Source organism: Pseudopodoces humilis, chromosome 1, assembly GCF_049639895.1.
Source record: "Pseudopodoces humilis isolate 2021_Gansu_Grassland_sample_001 chromosome 1, ASM4963989v1, whole genome shotgun sequence".
In the NCBI taxonomy this organism is placed as follows: Eukaryota; Metazoa; Chordata; class Aves; order Passeriformes; family Paridae; genus Pseudopodoces; species Pseudopodoces humilis.
The window spans coordinates 90155593-90173617 of record NC_142200.1 but is presented as its reverse complement, the minus strand read 5'-3'; the positions used below and the strand labels follow the sequence as shown (position 1 = coordinate 90173617).

Sequence of the window (18025 nt, the reverse complement as noted above, 5' to 3'; positions counted from 1 at the left end):
GTGCTGCGTTCTTGAGGGATCGTCGTCAAACTCCCCGCTCGGATTTCGGCGTAGGGCCCGCGGCGACCTTGGCTGCCGGCTGGCCACGCTTAAATGCCGAAAGAAGGGAGGTGGGAAGAGGGGTGGGGGTGGGCGAGGGAATCGCATGATGCTCGATCCGCATGGAGTGTTTAGCGAGGCCCTGTTGCATGCGCTGAGCGCGGCGAGGGGGCCGGGCGCTGCGGCTGCTGCCCCGGTTGGGAATTAAAAGCGAGCCCTAGGCGGTGTATGCATGTATGTGTGTGTGCCGTGTGGCCGTGTGTGTATATATATACACACACGCATACATATATATATATATATATATATATATACATACACACACACATATATATACAGGCGCGCGCGCGCGCACAGGCACGCAGACATATATTAACAACAGAGGAGGGGAAAAAAGGAAAAAAAAAAAAAAAAAAAAAAAAAAAAAGAGCCAGGTCCATTTAAAGTTGCTGGCGGAGAGCTGTTCTCATTGGTTAGGGGGGGAGCTGGAGGAGCGGAGACACACACGGTGCGTGCAGCCCTCGCTGCCGCCGCCGCCGCCGCCGCTGCTGCCGCCGGAGCCGCCGCCGCTGCTGGAGTTGTCCCTGCCGCTTTCCCTGCTGCAGCGGCACAAACGTGACTTCCAACGTCCCGATTATTTATCTTCTCCTCCCGGCCCCTTTCCTCCTCCAAGATGTAACTACAGCTCTGACACTAAGGACCTGCAGATCGCTTAGGCGGCTTGAGAAAGAGAAAAGGGGATATCAAGGGCGTCGTTTTTTGTGTTTAGGGGGAAATTTTCCATTATAATGCTTCACTAAAGTGATTTTTTTTTTTTTTTTGTTTCCTTCGCATTCGTCTTTTTTTTTTTTTTTTTTTTCCGTCCCCCATTTCTCGGATTTATTGCTAGGAGAATCACATTGTGAGGAAAGAAAGTCGGATTACAAGATACCACTACAAACAACCCCCTCCCCCCTGGATTTTTTCGGTATTTTTTTTAATTTTTTTTTTTTAAATTGTCTCGGCTTTAATTCATGAAGCAATTGTCCCCTTTTGCAATCAGAATTTGGATACCAGAATGAGCAAAGAAAGACCCAAGAGGAATATAATTCAAAAGAAATACGTAAGTGGTCATAACATATATCGTTTTGACTCCCGGTTTTAGGAAATGGCAGTGAATGTCAAGTTTATAGCTAATCTTGCAGCTCTAAAGGTTTGGGAACAAATGTGATGCTGAATTTGATTTTTCTGTGGTGTGGTGGGGGAGTTTCAGAGGCCCTTTTTAACAGGGAAGCCTGCTATCCAGTTCGGTTATAAAACCAGATTTGTGTAGCGATTCCTCCAGTGAATAAATGTATTGACCTCAAATGACACAATCATAATCTAGTTTTAGATGAAACGCGAGGAGCTCGGGGGGCTGCCGCGATAATGTCACGGAACTGCATTTTCAAGCGATTTTCTTAATTCTGTGTTTTTGCATGCTGAAATAGGTTTGTTGTTGTTTTTTGGTTTTTTTTTTTTTTTTTGGTTGTTTGGTTTTTGTTGTGTATTTTTTTTTTTAAAATGATCTACGTGTGTCTATCCCCGTCTGGTGAAGCGGCGGCGGTGGTTGTTGGAAGCCCTTTAAGTTGAAACCGAGTGTCTGGTTATGGCGAGCTGGTTTCTCTCAGGACCACATCCCCTCTCCTGTGTGCGATCCTCGGCTGCTCTGCCTTGCCATAGACACCGGAGCAGCCGGGGATCGCCTTACGGGCAGCGCGTTCCTCGGGATTGACTGGAATAATGAGGAAAATGGCTCGGTAGTGTTTTAAAAATAATTCATTATGATGGCTCGAAAATTTGGGCTAATCCAGCGGAGCCTGGGCTGTATTTCTGCCTCGCTTTATTCAGCCGCTTAACCAATCCCTTGTAATTGTCTAATCCTTTAAACATATAAATGTGGATGGGTAGTTGGATTTTTGTTCGTGCTCCAGTTACGTTTTGATTGGCACAGGGCAGTTTTTCCTTACGTTTGGAAAAGCGGAGGGGATTATCCATATATGCAGTAGAGCGAATAATGATTTTTATCTCTATGTTAAAAAAAAAAATATTTGGGGGGGTGGGTGTGGGGGCAGATATACAGAAATCCTCGCTTTTGGGCGTGTTTGATGCGAGGCTTTAAAAGTTGTAGTTTATATCGCCTCTTGTCGTCTGCGCCGATTTCTTTCAGCGGAGGGGTGTCCCTTTGCAGGGAGGGTGACCTTCGGGACACTTTGCCTCGGTATTCTATAGAATCGGTAAAAACTGCAGTTGACTCCAGCTGACTGCCGCTATCGATTGCCCGCCCCGCTGCAAAGCTGCCCGGGGGAGGTGGTGGAACGATGTATGTGTGGTTTTGGGGACGGAGGGGGGGCCTGCGCGCTATTTCGGAGCTGTCCCCTTCCTCCTTTCCACCTCCCCCCCCCCCCCGCACCCCCCGAAATTTCCGAATTAAAATACATCCGCATTGCAGAGGAGAGGGGAGCCCGGGGCCGGCGAGTTTAAAGTATGGCATCGAAACGGGAACGGCGGGTTGAAAGTCTGGCGAAACACGCGAGGCGTCCACGTTTCCCAGGCAGGCAGACAAAAGCGGGGTAGGGGGGGGAACGAAACTGCGGTGTTAATAATTACAGGGGAGGGGGGCGAGAGGAAAAGGGGGAGAGATCACCCCAAAGCTCGGCTCCCCCCGGGCTCGCCGGGCCGAACAATGCGGCGCCGCCCCCGCACCGCCGGGCAGGGGCCGAGAGCGCGGCTCCCGGGGGAGGAAGGCAGGAGGGGGACGAGGGCGGACAATGTGCAGGGGTGCTCCGCCGCTCACAACTTCGCGGCGGCGCTTTTATTTAACCCTTCTCCCCTCCCTCCTCTTCCCCCACCCCCCGCCACCCACTCCCCATTTTCGTTTTTTGCAGGGGGCGGCGGTGCCGGCGGGGCGCACTGGCGGCGGCAGCAACAGGTTGCCGGGGCTGTGACGAAGCCCGCGGGCCGCCGGCCCCGCCGCCGCCCGGCCAGGTTTGCCCTGCTCCCCGTGACGTCACAAAGGGACGGGCCTGCGCGCCGCGGAACCTTCAGCGCCCCCCCAGCATTGCGCCCCCCCGCCCCTCCGTGACGTCAGAGCCGAGGCGGGGCGGGGGCGGGAGGAGCCCCCGGGGCAGCGCCCGGCGGCGCCGCGGGGGAGGGGGGCCGGGGCGGGGGGAGGGGGGGGGGCCGGGCCAGGTGAGCAGGTGCGGGGCCGCCCTGCCGCTTTCGGGGTGGGAGGAGAGCGCCGGTCACGTCGCCCTGTGGCGACACGCGTGGTGGCACGTCTCCTGGCCGTGACCTTCGGGCGCTACGGCAGCCCGGCGGAGCGTGCCACCGCCTCCTCCTCCTCCCCGCCGGTGCCAGCACAAGCTTGGCCTGCACCTGGAACAATGGTACCCATGTCGGGCCCTACTGCCCACCATGGATCCCTGGTGCCCCCAGGCCGGAGGTGATGCTCCGCCGTGAGGAGCCAGGGCACAGCCGCTGCACGGGCACCAAGTGGTACTTTTTGGCCGCGCTCCCCTCACGTCACTGGGAGTTGGCACAGAATCATAGAATCACAAAACGGTTTGTGTGGGAAGGGGACCTTGAGGATTACCTAGTTCCAACCCCCTTGTCGTGGTCAGGGACACCCTCCGCTAGATCAGGTTGTTCAGAGTCCCATCCAACCTCGGTTTAAACTGGCCTTGTGTCAGGAGTGGAGTCTGTTCAGGCTGCTGCTGCTTTTTCTTTTCAGCATGTGCGAAATGAGTTCTGAAAATAAGAAGGTGGTGAGAACAATGGAGTAAAGCCTCCGTGTTGCGGGCTGCCGGTGCAGGGCTTGGTTCCTTGCTCCGTAAGTGCTCACAAATGAAAGTTCTCTTGAACTTAGGGAGCGTTATCTTTTGCGATTGGTAACTCAGGAATGAGGAAATCCGTGTATGCATCTTTTTTTCCTGTGGTTTAAAAACGCTATCACCTCATTTTTAAAAGATCCAGGGCTGACTCATACAACTCTTTCTTCTCACTTTAGCCTCCTCCTTCTCAAACATCTTTACATATCAAATATTGCCTTTTGGCTCCAGCCTCAAAACTGACAGCTTTGTAAAGCATCCACCGAGAAACCAGACTGTGTTCAGTATGCGCTTGGAATTAATAGTTCTTGACTCAGAAGCTTTGATGTCTTGAACGTAATTTCACAGGTGCATTTTTCTGACCGTTTTTGTGATGCTTGAATAGCAAATCTTCTGTTCTTGCTGGCTTAGGTCTCAGAGTATCAGACCTGAATTACCGCCTTAAAATACCTGCATGGTTCTGCCACGGTAGCAGATGGTAAAGTATAATTAAAGAGTAATGTCACTACTGTCACCTCGTGTGATTTGTTTCATTATCCTTGCGAAAGTAAAAGTGCTGTAGTCTGCCAAGAGGTGATATGCTTCACCTACGGATGGCCTGGTAAGCCCCTCAGACGGAGGGCCAGCAAGGCCTGGCCCAGATTAGCATGCATCCGAGAGCTGTGCCTGCTGCAGCCTTTGAGACAATACTCTTTTATTTGGGTGTGCTTGGTGTGGGCCCAGGGAGTTTCAGGAGGGATGGTAACTGCACTGCCTTCTGCATCAGGGGTATTTGTGCAGGAGCCTGACCCTGGGCACCCCAGGGTTTCAGCTTGGAGCCGCCTGCCCTGCTGCTTTTCCTGTGAATGGCTGCCATTTCTCCCCCATCCCCACAACTGATGACAGGCTCTTAAGTTTGACCACTTCCTACAAGAAATAGTGTAATAGGCTGCTGGCAGCAGAGATAGTATTCAGTGTAAGTTGCATCTTATTTCACATCACCTTTTGGGGTTTTTTTCTGTTGGGTCTCTTTCACACTTGCAGTAATAATTCTAGTAGCATAGCTGCTCAAATCTTTATTTTCCCTGTATGAAAAACTTACGGATGCTAGCTGCACTCGAGCTACTTTTGGGTTCCTCTTAACCTCCTTCTGGTCTCTTGAGACTACAACATTATGTTGTAAGTGGCTATACGATAAGTAAAAACTAGTAATTAAAATACTTTTTTTCTTTAAGTGAATATTTTGCTATCAACAGATGCTCTGCCCTGAGATACTAATGGACTCCTGCTCACTCTGATGGTCTGCAAGCCAGGAGCAGTAAGATGCTGCCCAGAGTGAATTAGAGTGAATCAAGGCCCCTGTGAAGAGTTTCTAATGTTCATTAAGCACTTTAACCTTCTCTTTTGAGGCCTACTAAGCCAGCATTAAAAACATATTACCCCTTCCTTTTCTGTAGTAATAACTAATGTTATGCATATGCTAAAGTGTGGTATAAACGTCAGCTGATTCTGTAAGGCAGCAGCATTCCCTCCATTTTATTGTTTGATGAAAAAGAAAGAAGTCTAAATTACTTGCCTGAAGCTACATGCTGTAACAGCGGCAGAGTTGGAACTAATCTGTATTTCTGCTGCCTTCTCCAATATTCTATCCTGTAGCTTACAGGCTGTTTCTACAAGGCATGGATGGCATTTGCATTACAAGGAACTACTTTACATAGTTCCAACTTTCTCTAAAATTTTTCCCCTCCCTAGTTATGGTTTGGACTGTTAAATTAATGTTATATTTTTTAACATAATAAAATAAGTATTTCAGTATGGATACTTCTATTTATTTTTTTTTTTGAGAGATGATCATACCCTGTAGCTGATAGAGACCAGTTGATATTGTGATGACTCAGCTGTGGGAGTATTACATAAAGTAGGTCAATTTTTAAATCTTATAGTCTGAAGCTAAAGAGAATCCACGTTAAAATTTATGTTTTGTTTATACACATTACTGTTATTTCCTGGTTTGAACGTAAGTGAAAGCTCTTGAGGAGGCGGGAAATGTTTTTGGGGCTTGATTTGGGGTTTGTTTTTGCCCATTTTTATTGTATTGTGACTGAATTCAATCAACTTGACGGAGGTGAAAGACCAGCTGCTTTCATTTCTAAAGTTTCCAGTTTGCAGCAGTCAACTGAAAGGAAGGCTTTAAAGGCAATTTTAAAGTAGGGAAAGGAAAAGCAGAGACACGTTTATTATTTTTTATTACAAGCACCCAGCTTTTGTGTGATCTAGCAGATGTGGAATTTGCAGAGGAATACATGCTTCTTCGAAATCCAGATTTGCATTTAAAACATTCTGGTTTGTCCCCTTAGTCCTTTGCATGGCTTGCTTCCCAACTATAAATGTAAACCAAGTGTAAATGATGCATTGTTTGCCTTAGTGGGCAGACAGTCTCAAAACAATAGTGCTGATGGATTTGACTGCCTCTGTGTAAGATTAACAGGACATTAAAATTCAAGTCTATTAATGCAAATTTCAGTGTTGCCAAACCTGAACTTCCCATAAGTGTTTCCTGATGCTGATGGCCATTAAATGTCCCTTCCCCACAGGCCAAAACTTCAACTGGCAGTTTTTAACCTGGACTTCAGAGAAAAGGGTAAAATGTACCTGGGGTTTAATGTCCAATTGAATGATGGGTCATGGTACGCATGAACTTTTTATACTTAACCACCATTTTTTATTTAAAGCATTTTTAAGTGGTAGGAAGCCACCAGGAAACTTAAAATCTGAAAATAGCTTGTAAAATTCAGGTCTCGTATGTGAGGATTACTTGGCACTAAAATTCAGATATAGGAAATAATATGCCAAAATCTCTTTGGTGTTTTCTTAGATCTTTGATGGGTTGGTTGTTTTGCTGGCTTATTACTTCTGGGAATATTGGATGCAATCCTTCTTGGTTTTTAACAGGCAGTTTTTATTTGGGAGCTCTTGGTTTTCATTTGGAGAGGTGGGTTTATTTCTTCACTCACAAAAATGTTTCCTCAATGAAGTAGTAGGTAGAAGGTTTAAAACCATTTGCTGTTTCACTTGCTCGGGTTTCACACTTTCCCTTGTGTAATGACATCCTGTTCTGAAGTTGTTCCTTCAGTAATCTGACAGGGGCCTGGTATTTCTAGTGTGGGCTGTGGAAAAGGAATAAACCCTTTAATTATAGCAGTGAGGTTTTGTTTGAAGATGTGCTAGCTCTCCTTCCCTCTGCATGTCCTGTCTTTTTGTCCAACTCTTCCCTGTGCAGATCTGAGGCTGTAAAATGCTGTTCAAGTTGCTCTGCACGGGTGGCCATGATGAGTAGCAAAGCTGAGCAGTGGCTGGGACCGTTGCCGTGCTGAGCACTGGGTCTCCAGGCTCGGGATCAGGGCTCTTTGGTCTGCAAGCAGACGGATGCTGGGAGTGCACCCCATCTGCTCCAGTGCCAAGTTTATTGGCTTAATTTATGCTTCTGCAGAAAGCCCTCCGGAGTGACCGGCCTGGCTGTGCAGGGAAGCAGGGAAAGAGGGCCAGGTGGAAATCATGGTTCCACTGGTACATGTAGGGAAGATGTAAAGCTGCTTCAGCATTTCTACAGCAAATGTCTTATCCTGGAATGATACATCACAAACAATAACCTCTATTTTTATCTGAGGGACAAAAACCTCCTTTGAGTTGGCATAAAAATGGGATAGTGTGATTAAAAATAGACACTGAAAACAAAATGTGAGCGCTAAACTAAGGTCTCTGTATACTTTCTGCATCTAGGTCAGACCTGTGGAGCTGGAGTAATTTCCGGTCAGGTTCAGTTTGGTGCTTGTAGAATTGTTACAGGTGGAATTGGGCATTTTGACACTGCTAAAAGCAGTTCAGCAGAAATGTGATGATGCCCCCAGAAGAGTTCATAATTGCATCACTTGAGGGGCATGATTTAATCCTTTCTAAATGTCTCTCCTCTGTAATCTGCTTCGTCTTTTCTGCATGGCTTCCTGCCATCTCTTCTGCCAGGTTCTTCCCTTGATTTGCTCTGCAAAAAAGGCGCAGCCTTGGATCTGTGACTGAGAAGAAATGCAAATAATAGGAAGCTGAGAAACTGGCCTGCTGCTGTACTCCAGCAGGGTTTGTGGTATTTGAGTCCCTGGTGCTCTGCTTTCAGTTCTTTAAGCTTGCCTTGCTGGTCTGACATCTTTTGGATGACGTGATAGTTGCAGGAGATTAGCGTATTTTGGCATACACATGCTATGATGACTGGCTAACGATATTTACAGCGTTCAAAAATAAACCATGGGAGCTCATTCTGACATAATCTACTAATCTTAGTTTTGCACTTTGATACTGTCTTGTCTGAGCCAAGTTAGGATAACTATATATTGCAAGAAATTCATTTTTAGCTTTGCTTGCAGATGAGTGTTGAGGCAGTGCCTGCTTTTCAATTAAAAATGATGGGAGTGAATTTGGAGAAATTATCAGCTCTTTCAGCTATATGCTTATTCTGTGCCTATTTTTGAAACAGTTTTATGTGAGTGGGCAGAGATACATGCTTCACAATATTTCTGGATTTGTTGTGTACTGGCATTTTGATAAGGTTATTTTTTTTCCTTCACTGCCCGCAAGAACGGGATGGTCTTCTCTGCCCTTTCCCACATTTGTATGTTATGGGAAGGACTTTCTTTTCTCTTTTTGAGGATTCTACGTTATTCTTTTTCTGGATTAAAAAAAAATATCTGTTACTGCTTTGGGTAAACTTTATTCTTGTGCTTGGCATCTTGCTAGTTATGCTGCATTTGGAGGAGTCCAGCTACGACAGTAAGTAATTTGAGGCTCCCAGGTGGCAGGACCCTGGACCTTAACCATTCCATTTAAACATCTGAATAACAATTTTCTGTCCACATTTTTGAATGGCCTGCATGTTTAAGAATTGCAGTGAGGAACTTGGCAATGTAAAGCCTGAGAATCAAATCATTGGCAACGTACAAATATTTTTTCAGGTTGCTGCTATTGAAGTGGACAGAAACCATGAGTCTTGGACAAGAGTCTGTTCAGTCTCTCACTCTTTGAGATACTTATCATTATTTTTATTAGTTGTTATATTTAGCATATATATTCCTGTGCTGTTCTAAAACTGGAAATCTTTATGTTCACAAAGTACGTACCCTAGAAACTGCATTTAGATTTTTATGGTGCTGCAGGCTACCATCTTATGTTTATAGCTTTTTTTTTCCTTTTAGAAGACAGACTGAGGGTGACTTAGGGAAGGGATATGTTTTCTTCTTTCTCGCCTTTTTTATTTTACGGATATTACTTTCAGCCACTTTGTCCTAGAGTTCTTTTTGGTACATCAAAGTTGTTAGCCAAATCTCTCAGCAGCAGCATGCATGTCAAAACCCCCAAAACACAAATTTGCAACCCTGCACATGTGCCAGATGAATTAGTTTCTTAACTCGAGCTGAAAAAACCCCGAAAATCCAACATACTTTTGTTTTGATTTGAGTCCTAGAAAACTTGGTTCAGACTTTAGAATTCATAAAACTCAAAACCAAGTGAAGAGGTTTTCTCTTACTGTTTTTTGACTGGTAACTAAGCTGGTGTTGTACATGGTTAATTTTTGGGTGGTGTTCCAGGTGACCAGCCTTAATTTGAGTGTCTTTCCCGTATGGAAGGCCTATGGACACCTGAGATGTGATTTTCTGATTGATAGTCAAATTTTTTTACCCCGTCTTGACAGGTAGTGATAATGATGATAATTCTTATGGCCAGTTGCCATCTTGCAGACTGGTAAAAACTTGAGATTAAGGCAGCAGTAGCAGAAAGACTGCCTTCTTGTTACAATCTTATTTGGGTGTAGTAGAGCTTTTAATAAATTATTAGAAGTACTACTCCAACTTCTGCTTTATAGCCACAACTAAAAGGGACATTCTCTTTCTGGTCTCAGAAAGCCAATGTTAATTTTTTAGTTGTAGTTCTTCAGCTTATAATGGCAACATAGTAATATCACTTTGTAAGACAAGCAACTGTATGTTACTTAAAAGCTGGACTTAGGGCATGTTTTAGTAACTGTGATTTGTGAATTATTTATAATTTGGAAGAAATAATGGTTATCCTAATGGCAAATGATTTTGAAGCAGCTGTTTCCCCCCCCTCCCCCCCCCCCCCCAAATTTGTGATGCCTTGAATCAGTAAAAACAATGAAATAAGAAGCAACTGTCAAGAGAAGCTGTCCTGTCCTGTTCTACTCTCTTTTTCCTAATCTATGGTTGAACATCCTATGTATAGCGTATGCTTCTTGCCTTCAGTAACAGCATTTTGAATGTGGAGACCAGTGAGGTGCCTGGTGCTGCGTTTCTGTGATTACTCTAAGCCTGCACTGCACTGGAAGTGGTTCAGGCTTCCCTCTGGCTGCTTGTTCCCCTTTTCTTCTGCAGGCTGATATATGCCAGGTGGTAACTCCCACCTCAGATTTGGGCCTTTGCAGGTAAAAACAGAACTGACAAAATGTGATTGATTTTTAATGTGGATTCCTTTAATATTGCAGTTTGTGATGTAGCTGGAAAAATACTTGGCCTTCGGAAAGTGTTACAGGGACACCCAGTGAAGTGGCAAGGGAGGGGTAGGATTGCGTCTGTTAGCAATAGAGCGAGTTTAAATGGGCTGTGAAATTATGACTAAATAGGAGTCAAGATACATGTTTTATTTCATAGCAAGCAAAATTAGCTGTCCTTGTCTGTTTCAAGGGTTGTTCGGATTTAGATTTTGCTGTACTGCCTTACTGCTGGAAGCATGGTGAATATTAAATAACTTTGAAACGAAGTTAGGCCTCACAGGTGAAAATTAAGCTAAAGGTGTTTGTGCCCGTGGTGATGGCAGTGCCATAATCATTTCCAAAGTGCTAAAATCAGTTCAAATAGAATAAAAAATGTACTGCGTTACATGTTATGCTTCCTTAGGTAGGATTTGAACAATTTTATACTTCAACGAGAGAAGTAAAAAGAGGAAGAAAAGAAAATTAGGATAGCTGTGGCACTGGGGGCTAAGTTTCCCCGCTAAATGTGATAGAACTGCTACTCTTTTAGTTCGACAGCCACACATGCCCGTCCCATATGCAAGAACTCCACTGTGGAAGTGAAGCCAGTGTACTGTTTTGTTTTCTACATCTTAGGGTAAGGACCTCCTTACATAAGGGAATTCATCCAGAAATTTCCCATGGCTTTATTTGTTTTATTTTGTACCACTGAATAATAAGTTCAGATAGTTCGTCATGTTAAAACTACTCATGTCTATTGAATGTGCACATGAACTGAAGTGCTGATGTATTTTTGCCCTGGGTTCCCAAGTAGTGTGAGAAGGCCAAACCATGTCAAATCAATAAGCTGCAAAAACCAAGGCTTCCTTTAATTATAGGAACAGCAGGATGTGGCATCACATGCTTTTTTCTCACCATTGAAGCCAGCAGTGGTGACCCTATGAATCATTCCTTCATGGTATGGTGCTTTGGCCATATCAATACAGCCAAAGAGCTGCATGTGAAATAGGGTCACTGAAATTATGAGACTTAAAGAGTAGTTGTTCCTGAGCTCTTTTTTCTTCCACCTTCTCATCTTTAAATGGTCTGGTTTCAGTGCAAGCCTGCAGGATGTTTTAGTGGCACTGTTAAGGGTGCAGCGAGGCACAAGGACCTCTTTGGCTTTGCTGTGGATTAAAAAGATGTGGAATTGGGACCTTCAGTTTCAATCCAGCAAGGCACTGAAGCACGTGCCTGTCTCAAATGTATGAATACTCTTACTGACGTCAATTGAAGTACTTGGAGCTTATGAGTTAAGCACATGCCGAAGTGCTTTTCAGGGCTTGAGATTTGCTGTTCCTGTGTAAGAGTGTGTGCAAGTATTTTCAGGCAGGAATGTTAGTTTTCTAAAAGGGTGATAGCCATTTAATGGTTTTAATGGCTATACTAAATGTAATACTGCCTGGGTTTTTTTTTTGGTTTTTTTTCTGAAATGTTTGATTTTTTTTTCTTTTTCAGCCTCTTAGTATTTTATTTAAATGTAGTAACTGTTATTTTTCTTTCCTTACTCTGCATTATAGTGTGCGTGCCAGCATAGTGCTGGCATTTTTACAGTTCACTCTCCCCTCTGTGCTTGTCTTACACTGCTGTGCTTTTCTCTCTCATTTATGTCTATTTCTAACTGAACTCCTATCCACTTTGTCCCTATCTAAGGAAATCAGCTCTTAAAAAGTTGCTGCCATCTCTTTGCAAAAAAGCAAAGTGAACTATCGCTGCAGGCCAGACAGGGAGATGAGGCAAGGTTCATGCAGCTTGTTTGGGGGGTCAGCTCCATAGGAAACACTTCAGAAGCAGGGGAGGGGTGGGATTGTACTCTTAATACTTGTTTCTCAAGCCTGTGTACAGAATTTGAGTGTTCTTTGTATAGAAAATACTGGCTCTGTGTTTATTTTGCAAAGCCCAACAAACTCTTAGTGTACAAATATTGCGGAGGAAAGTAGAACGTGGCCCTGCTCGTTCTTTTTTACAGTCCTTTTATGAACTTTTGGGAAATCAAATCCTGCTGATGTGAGCATTCAAGAAAAGCTAATTTCATATTTCATGTACATTAAAGGCTTTTATTTATAAACCATTAATATTCATGCTCTTTCAGTCAAGAGCAGCATTTTGTGACACGATTGACCAATCATAAAAACCACTGCATTTGGGAGCAATGCTTCCATTATTGGAAGGGGCTCTACAATCTTCATTTGAGTATGATCTCCCAAAACAGCTAACAATGGTCAGATTTCTTGCAGCCTGGGTGACAGACCAGGTATAATGATTTTCTTGTTAATTATTTTCTTATTATTTATCAGGCATATTTTCTTATATACTTGTTGATTCCTTTTCCTTTCTTGGCATAATTTTATGCCCCTTACTCTTGCAGTCAGGGATGCAGTGAGATTAATTCCCTGTAGGTGTTCTGGAAATTACTGGTTCTCTAATTTGGATGGAGGATAGTGAAGGGGTAAACTATTATTTCCTTTTCTTTATTCTAGCTTTGCTTAGATCCTGCTAATGGTGAGCCTGTTATTTATTCCCTCTGCAGACTGCCCATTTTTTAAGGCATTATAACCACTGCTATTCTCATGCCTGATGACTTGTTCAGGCCATTGCTGTTGGGCTCTGCTTCCTGGCCCAAATGGGACCTGAAGCAGCATTCCTTCACGCATGCCTGTCTGTACCTGCCCTGCTTTCCTCCCTTCAGTAATGTTGAATTGACCATAGGGATTACTTAGCAAAGTGGTCAGAGATACTTTTTTGGTTTTTGGAACATTTTTTTCTGGGTATGCCTTTGTCTCTTACTTTTTTTCTCCTTTTTGTGTCCCTGTTAAGTTTGCATAACCACAAGTAGATAGTACTGACTGACTGAAGGGACTGCCTGGTTATCGGCAATCTCAGAATCTGTCTCCTTCACTTGAGGCCATTTCAGAGGTGCTTCAAATCTTTGTCAGTTTATTGCTTGCACTCTACAAGCATGACTGCAGCTTCGTCTGGGGTTTTGTTGGGAGCCAGGAGTGTGTTCAGCTCTGGAAAGCTAACCTGCCCTCCAGCACAGTTTGTGAAACCAAGGTTAGCATAATGTGAGAAAAACAGCCAGGATATTTATCTGTGGTTGGAGTCCTGCTCATGTGGAGGATGGCTTGCCCTGCGTTCCTGGTTCGGTCCTACCACAGTCCCTGTCTTTAGTCATCTGCTGCTCTTACTTGTGTGTTCTCCCTCAGCATTGTGTTGTGGCCATGTCTTCAGAAGTCAACTACAGCTTGTCTGATGGACATGATAGTGTAGGTAGGAAATGCTTCTTCATCTTTTACAATGGAAGAATATATATGAGCACACTATGCTGTTGCCTTTGGAATAAGACTTTGAAGGTGTCTGTTCAGTCATGCTTTTGAAGGTGTTCCGAAATTGCTCCCAACCATCCTCTGTATAGGTGATTTATCACCATTCTTCTATTCTCATGGAGCAGTAAATCGCATCTTGGCTGAAAGGTTATCCTTTCTTCTTAAAAGATTTCATGGTGCTGTACTGCTTCTTTCTTAATTTCATGCTCTCCAAATGTCCAGGTATTTTTTCCCCACAAGAGAAAACCCAGTATTTTAATCAGGAACCCATGTGTTACAGAGCTGAAGCAACGCAGTGTAGCACTTCTGCTTTAAAAGGTCACTCCTGTGGAAGAATGCCATTAAGCGAGTTCAGCTGGTTTCCAAATTTCCAATCCATTGACTTTCTCTGTGATTAGATCATCTTCAATAAAAGAAAGGATCTGCAGGTGATCTGGGGGATTTAATACATAGTTTAATTTCAACATATGTGAATAATATTAAGCCTGTGCATAAACCAGCCTAGTTAGGGAGAACAAAATAATAGGTGATCTCTTGAGGCAATCCTTTGAAACAAGAAGTAATATCTTATAAATTTTTAAGTATGTAAGAAGGAAGATTGAGTAGCTGTCATTATTTGAGACACAGACTGTAAGAACAATGCTAATACTGGCGGACTGATCTACCATGCAGCTTAGAAAGTAGGACAACATCTAGTAAGAGAAATCTCGGTTATAGTAGACTTCTTATCAGGGCTCCTAATCCTGTCATAGATAAGAGAATATAAAACTGTCAAAACCAGGGTTTTAAAACCTGCATCTCCCAGGTTCCTTGGGTTTGGGGTTGGTTTTTTTTTTTGTTTTCTTTTTTTGTTTGTTTGGTTTTTTTCCTGTTCTGTTTTATGGGTTTTTTTGGGGGTGTTTTTGTTTGTTTGTTTGTTTTCCTTTTTGTAATTTGGTTCAATTGCTCATTCATGCAGGAAGTCCCTAGAGAGAAACCAAGAGAATTCCCTCAATGATGTGGCCTTTAGGTTCTTGCTCTCAAGTTACCCATCTCAAAACTTTGCTTACATTGATGTATTTCATATTTGCTTCATGGCACAGCATGAGAAAGTTCTCTGGAGCAAAGTGTAATGCTATACTGCCTCATTTCATACATTTTTTCAAGTGCCTGGCATGTCTAATGCCTACTGAAGTAAACTTGCAGTTACCATGCTGGCAAGGTTGGTAATCTCACAGCTCTTGCTGTAGAAGATTCATGTGTCTGGCTCTTCCGGGACTACCTGCTTTATTGTCATTTCTGTAAAGTGGTTCTGCCCTCGTTTTCTCAGTACAGCAGGTCTCCTTGTTATTGTCAGTTTTTGACTTTCAGGTGTGGAAGACCAATGCAAATATTACCAGGGCTTAATAACAACCTACCTTTGGATGAGTATTACTGTTGTGATAAAAATGATAGGAGGTTGGTTGCGCATTGATTTATGCTTTTTGGCCAACTTCCAGGATGAAACGAACTTCATTACGCAAGACTTTCAGAACACTGTAGAGTTGTTCATTTATTTCCTTTGACTAGTTATCGAGTTGACAGCTTGCCTTTGCAGGGTCATATGTTCAAAAGCTGCCAATAGGATCTTGCTCCATTTTAGCCAAATGTAGCACAGTCTGAAGTGCATTTCATCCCCAATATACCCCCCTCCTTTTTTTTTTTTTTAACTCCCTTAACTTTTTTACCTTTTGCTCTCCCTTTTCCCTCAGTTACTCCTGCTGAAAATAAAAATTATCTGGGAACAGAGGCAATGCCACAAATAAAAGGAATTAGAGTTTTTGCTGTTCCTTCCAGTAATTTTGGTTTCTCTTAATAAAGACTTTAGTTTCTCTGGTTAGATAGTTCTACACTGCGGAGAAATGCATGCGTTTCAAGAATGGTAAATGGAAGATATTTTTCATCTTGCTATTTTTACTAACCATACTCTTACTACCTCTAAGCTGGCTGCTTATTTCCAGATTGCTTCCTGTGACTTTGTTTTCCTCCTCCTGCTTCATCAGTGCTCTCTTCCCTTTAGGTACCTTTCCTTGGTAAGCCTGTATGAAGTTGGCACTGGGGAGTCTATGCGCTCAGCTGAGTAATCCTGTCGATGAAGACGGGGGAAGACAAACCCTGTGTAATATCTGCCTATGTCCTACTTGAAATCAGAAAGTGTATTTCTATTGTGGGACCCAGAGAAATGGTTTTCTCACACTGAGCATTTGTGAGGAAAGGCATAAATTTTTTTCATGTGAGTAGGGTAGCATCTTGAATTCTTCTAAGTGTTTCATACAACTTAACTTGGGTTTTTCTAATGTCTCTATGCATACCTGAAAAATAGCTGGTTTTGTGCTTCAGTCTTAAAGAAGTGTTCTTAAAAACTAAGTAAGATGAGTTGAATAATCTATTTTATGAAGTAGGCAATTTAATTTTGATTTTTCTTGCCTCTTAAATACAATGTTAAATGCAATGGAAGAATAAAGTTTCAATTTTGAGCAAATATATTCTGTCTGTGAAAAATTTTTCAGTTAATTACTTTCAAATTTTTTCCCGAGTAATTCTTGACTCTTCAGTACATATTTATGTCTTTGTAAAGCGGAAAAATACTAGCTTAGTATTACTACGTGGTGTAGTAAACTGCTTGCTTTAGTCCTGAAACTCTTAAGACTTCTGTTGGATGAAATCACGAATATGTCCGTTTCCTTTAAGTTTTTGTCTCAAATTCCTTCTCGTTCCAAGGCTCATAATTTTGATAGTTATTTTAAATTCATACATATGTTTATACATTTATTTTATAAAAGTTTCTCATATATTTTATAGCTTTAATGTGGATTATTTCTTAATTTTGCCTTGTTTCCTGCTTAAGTGGTATTCTATAATTACCTGATTCACTCTGGTTGTGTGTAAATGAAACTATGAAATTTGTTGTCAATTAGCAATCAATGTGGTATCCATATTTTTAAATGTTATAAATTGCCTATTAAAGCTAATTTTCCAGGGCATCTCTATCTCTGTTCTTAATGTAATGCAGAATATTTTACAATAATGCCTAGGTTAACAATGATAGTCTTGCTGTATTGTGCAAAAAAGGCTTCTGTGCAGACCCAGCTGGGTTTCAGGCTTAATTCATTGCTCTATGGTGGGATCACCACAGCTGCTGTGGGGCCTTTACAAATGCAAAAAAGCTGTCAGTGTTTGTTTCATCAGATGCATAAATGATGAGGCCAAGTTGAGGAATCTATTCCAGCACGCACGGTGTGCATGCTGGAGGCATTATTGTTTATAGAATTAGTGTCTTAATGCTTTAAAATATATGGTGCGTGTTTTACCTTAAAGCAAAAATATTTTAGGAGTAAGATGGTTTAAGGATCCTCTGCAGTTTAGTCCCCACTTCTAACAGCGTTTGCCCTCACTTGTGTAAATGTGCATCTGAATTACTGCACTGTACCTGCCTTCGTCAAGAGTAATTCAGTTCGCCTGTCTTGTGTATCTTTTTTGCTAGTACTTTGATTATCGTAAGGAATCACAATTAAATAACGGCACAGCTTTAACACAGATTTCCCACCCCCCCTTAGCTGTCAGCTGCAGGAGTTGTGCTGTCTCCTATGGTCACCAGAAGTCAGAGTACTTCTTTTGGCTGTCAAGGCTTGAGCGAGGCTCCTTCCAGCCAATTAGCAAGTAACGATGATTGCTTTCAGAGAGGGCTGCTTAAGAATGCAAAGCATGCCTCTGTGCTGGGGCCGAGCACACAGTTCCTCTACCAATTCTCCTTTCCTTTGCTTGCGGCTCCAGAAATGTAACATGAAGTAGGGCTTTTCCTTACATGATGCCAGACTGGCTTTTGGGAGGCAAGGGTGACGGGGTTCAGGTCTTAAATTGTTTTTCTGTGGGAGCACTCATGTGATCTTTCAGTCTTTGTGCAGTCTGTTGGCTGCGTGCGTGAGGTTTCATTAGGGCACGCCACCCTTCCCATATCGTGTAACTCCACCGATAATAGGCATTGCAGGAATTTTAACTAACGCGCCGTTTAAGCCGTTGTCGCTATGATTTTATTAAATGTGCTTGCAGCGTGGAATTTTGCTAATGCTGTAGAGTGATCTGTTATGCAAATTGAATGTAAGAAGGGGCTAGTGGGGATTTGTTGTCTGCATGTTGGAGACCTGTCTTGTGCATTTGGAAATGAAATGAGCTAAACAGTGTCACTGCAGACTGCTGCTGGAATGTTCAGTCAGCCTTTGCCTTCCTAATTGGGGGTGCGATAT

At 43.1% G+C, this 18025-nt stretch overlaps 1 protein-coding gene across 2 annotated transcripts in view; it reads left to right on the top strand.

Annotated features, from left to right (window-relative positions):
- The first annotated feature begins 529 nt into the window (after nucleotides 1-529).
- The window catches only part of JARID2 (jumonji and AT-rich interaction domain containing 2), a 209137-nt gene continuing 191641 nt past the window's right edge, over nucleotides 530-18025 (top strand). For both annotated transcript variants that reach the window (XM_005525263.3, XM_088058453.1), the window contains exon 1: nucleotides 530-1141. In XM_005525263.3, coding sequence (XP_005525320.1) covers nucleotides 1097-1141 — 45 coding nt within the window. In that variant the 5' untranslated portion in view covers nucleotides 530-1096. The remainder of the gene's footprint in view (nucleotides 1142-18025) is intronic.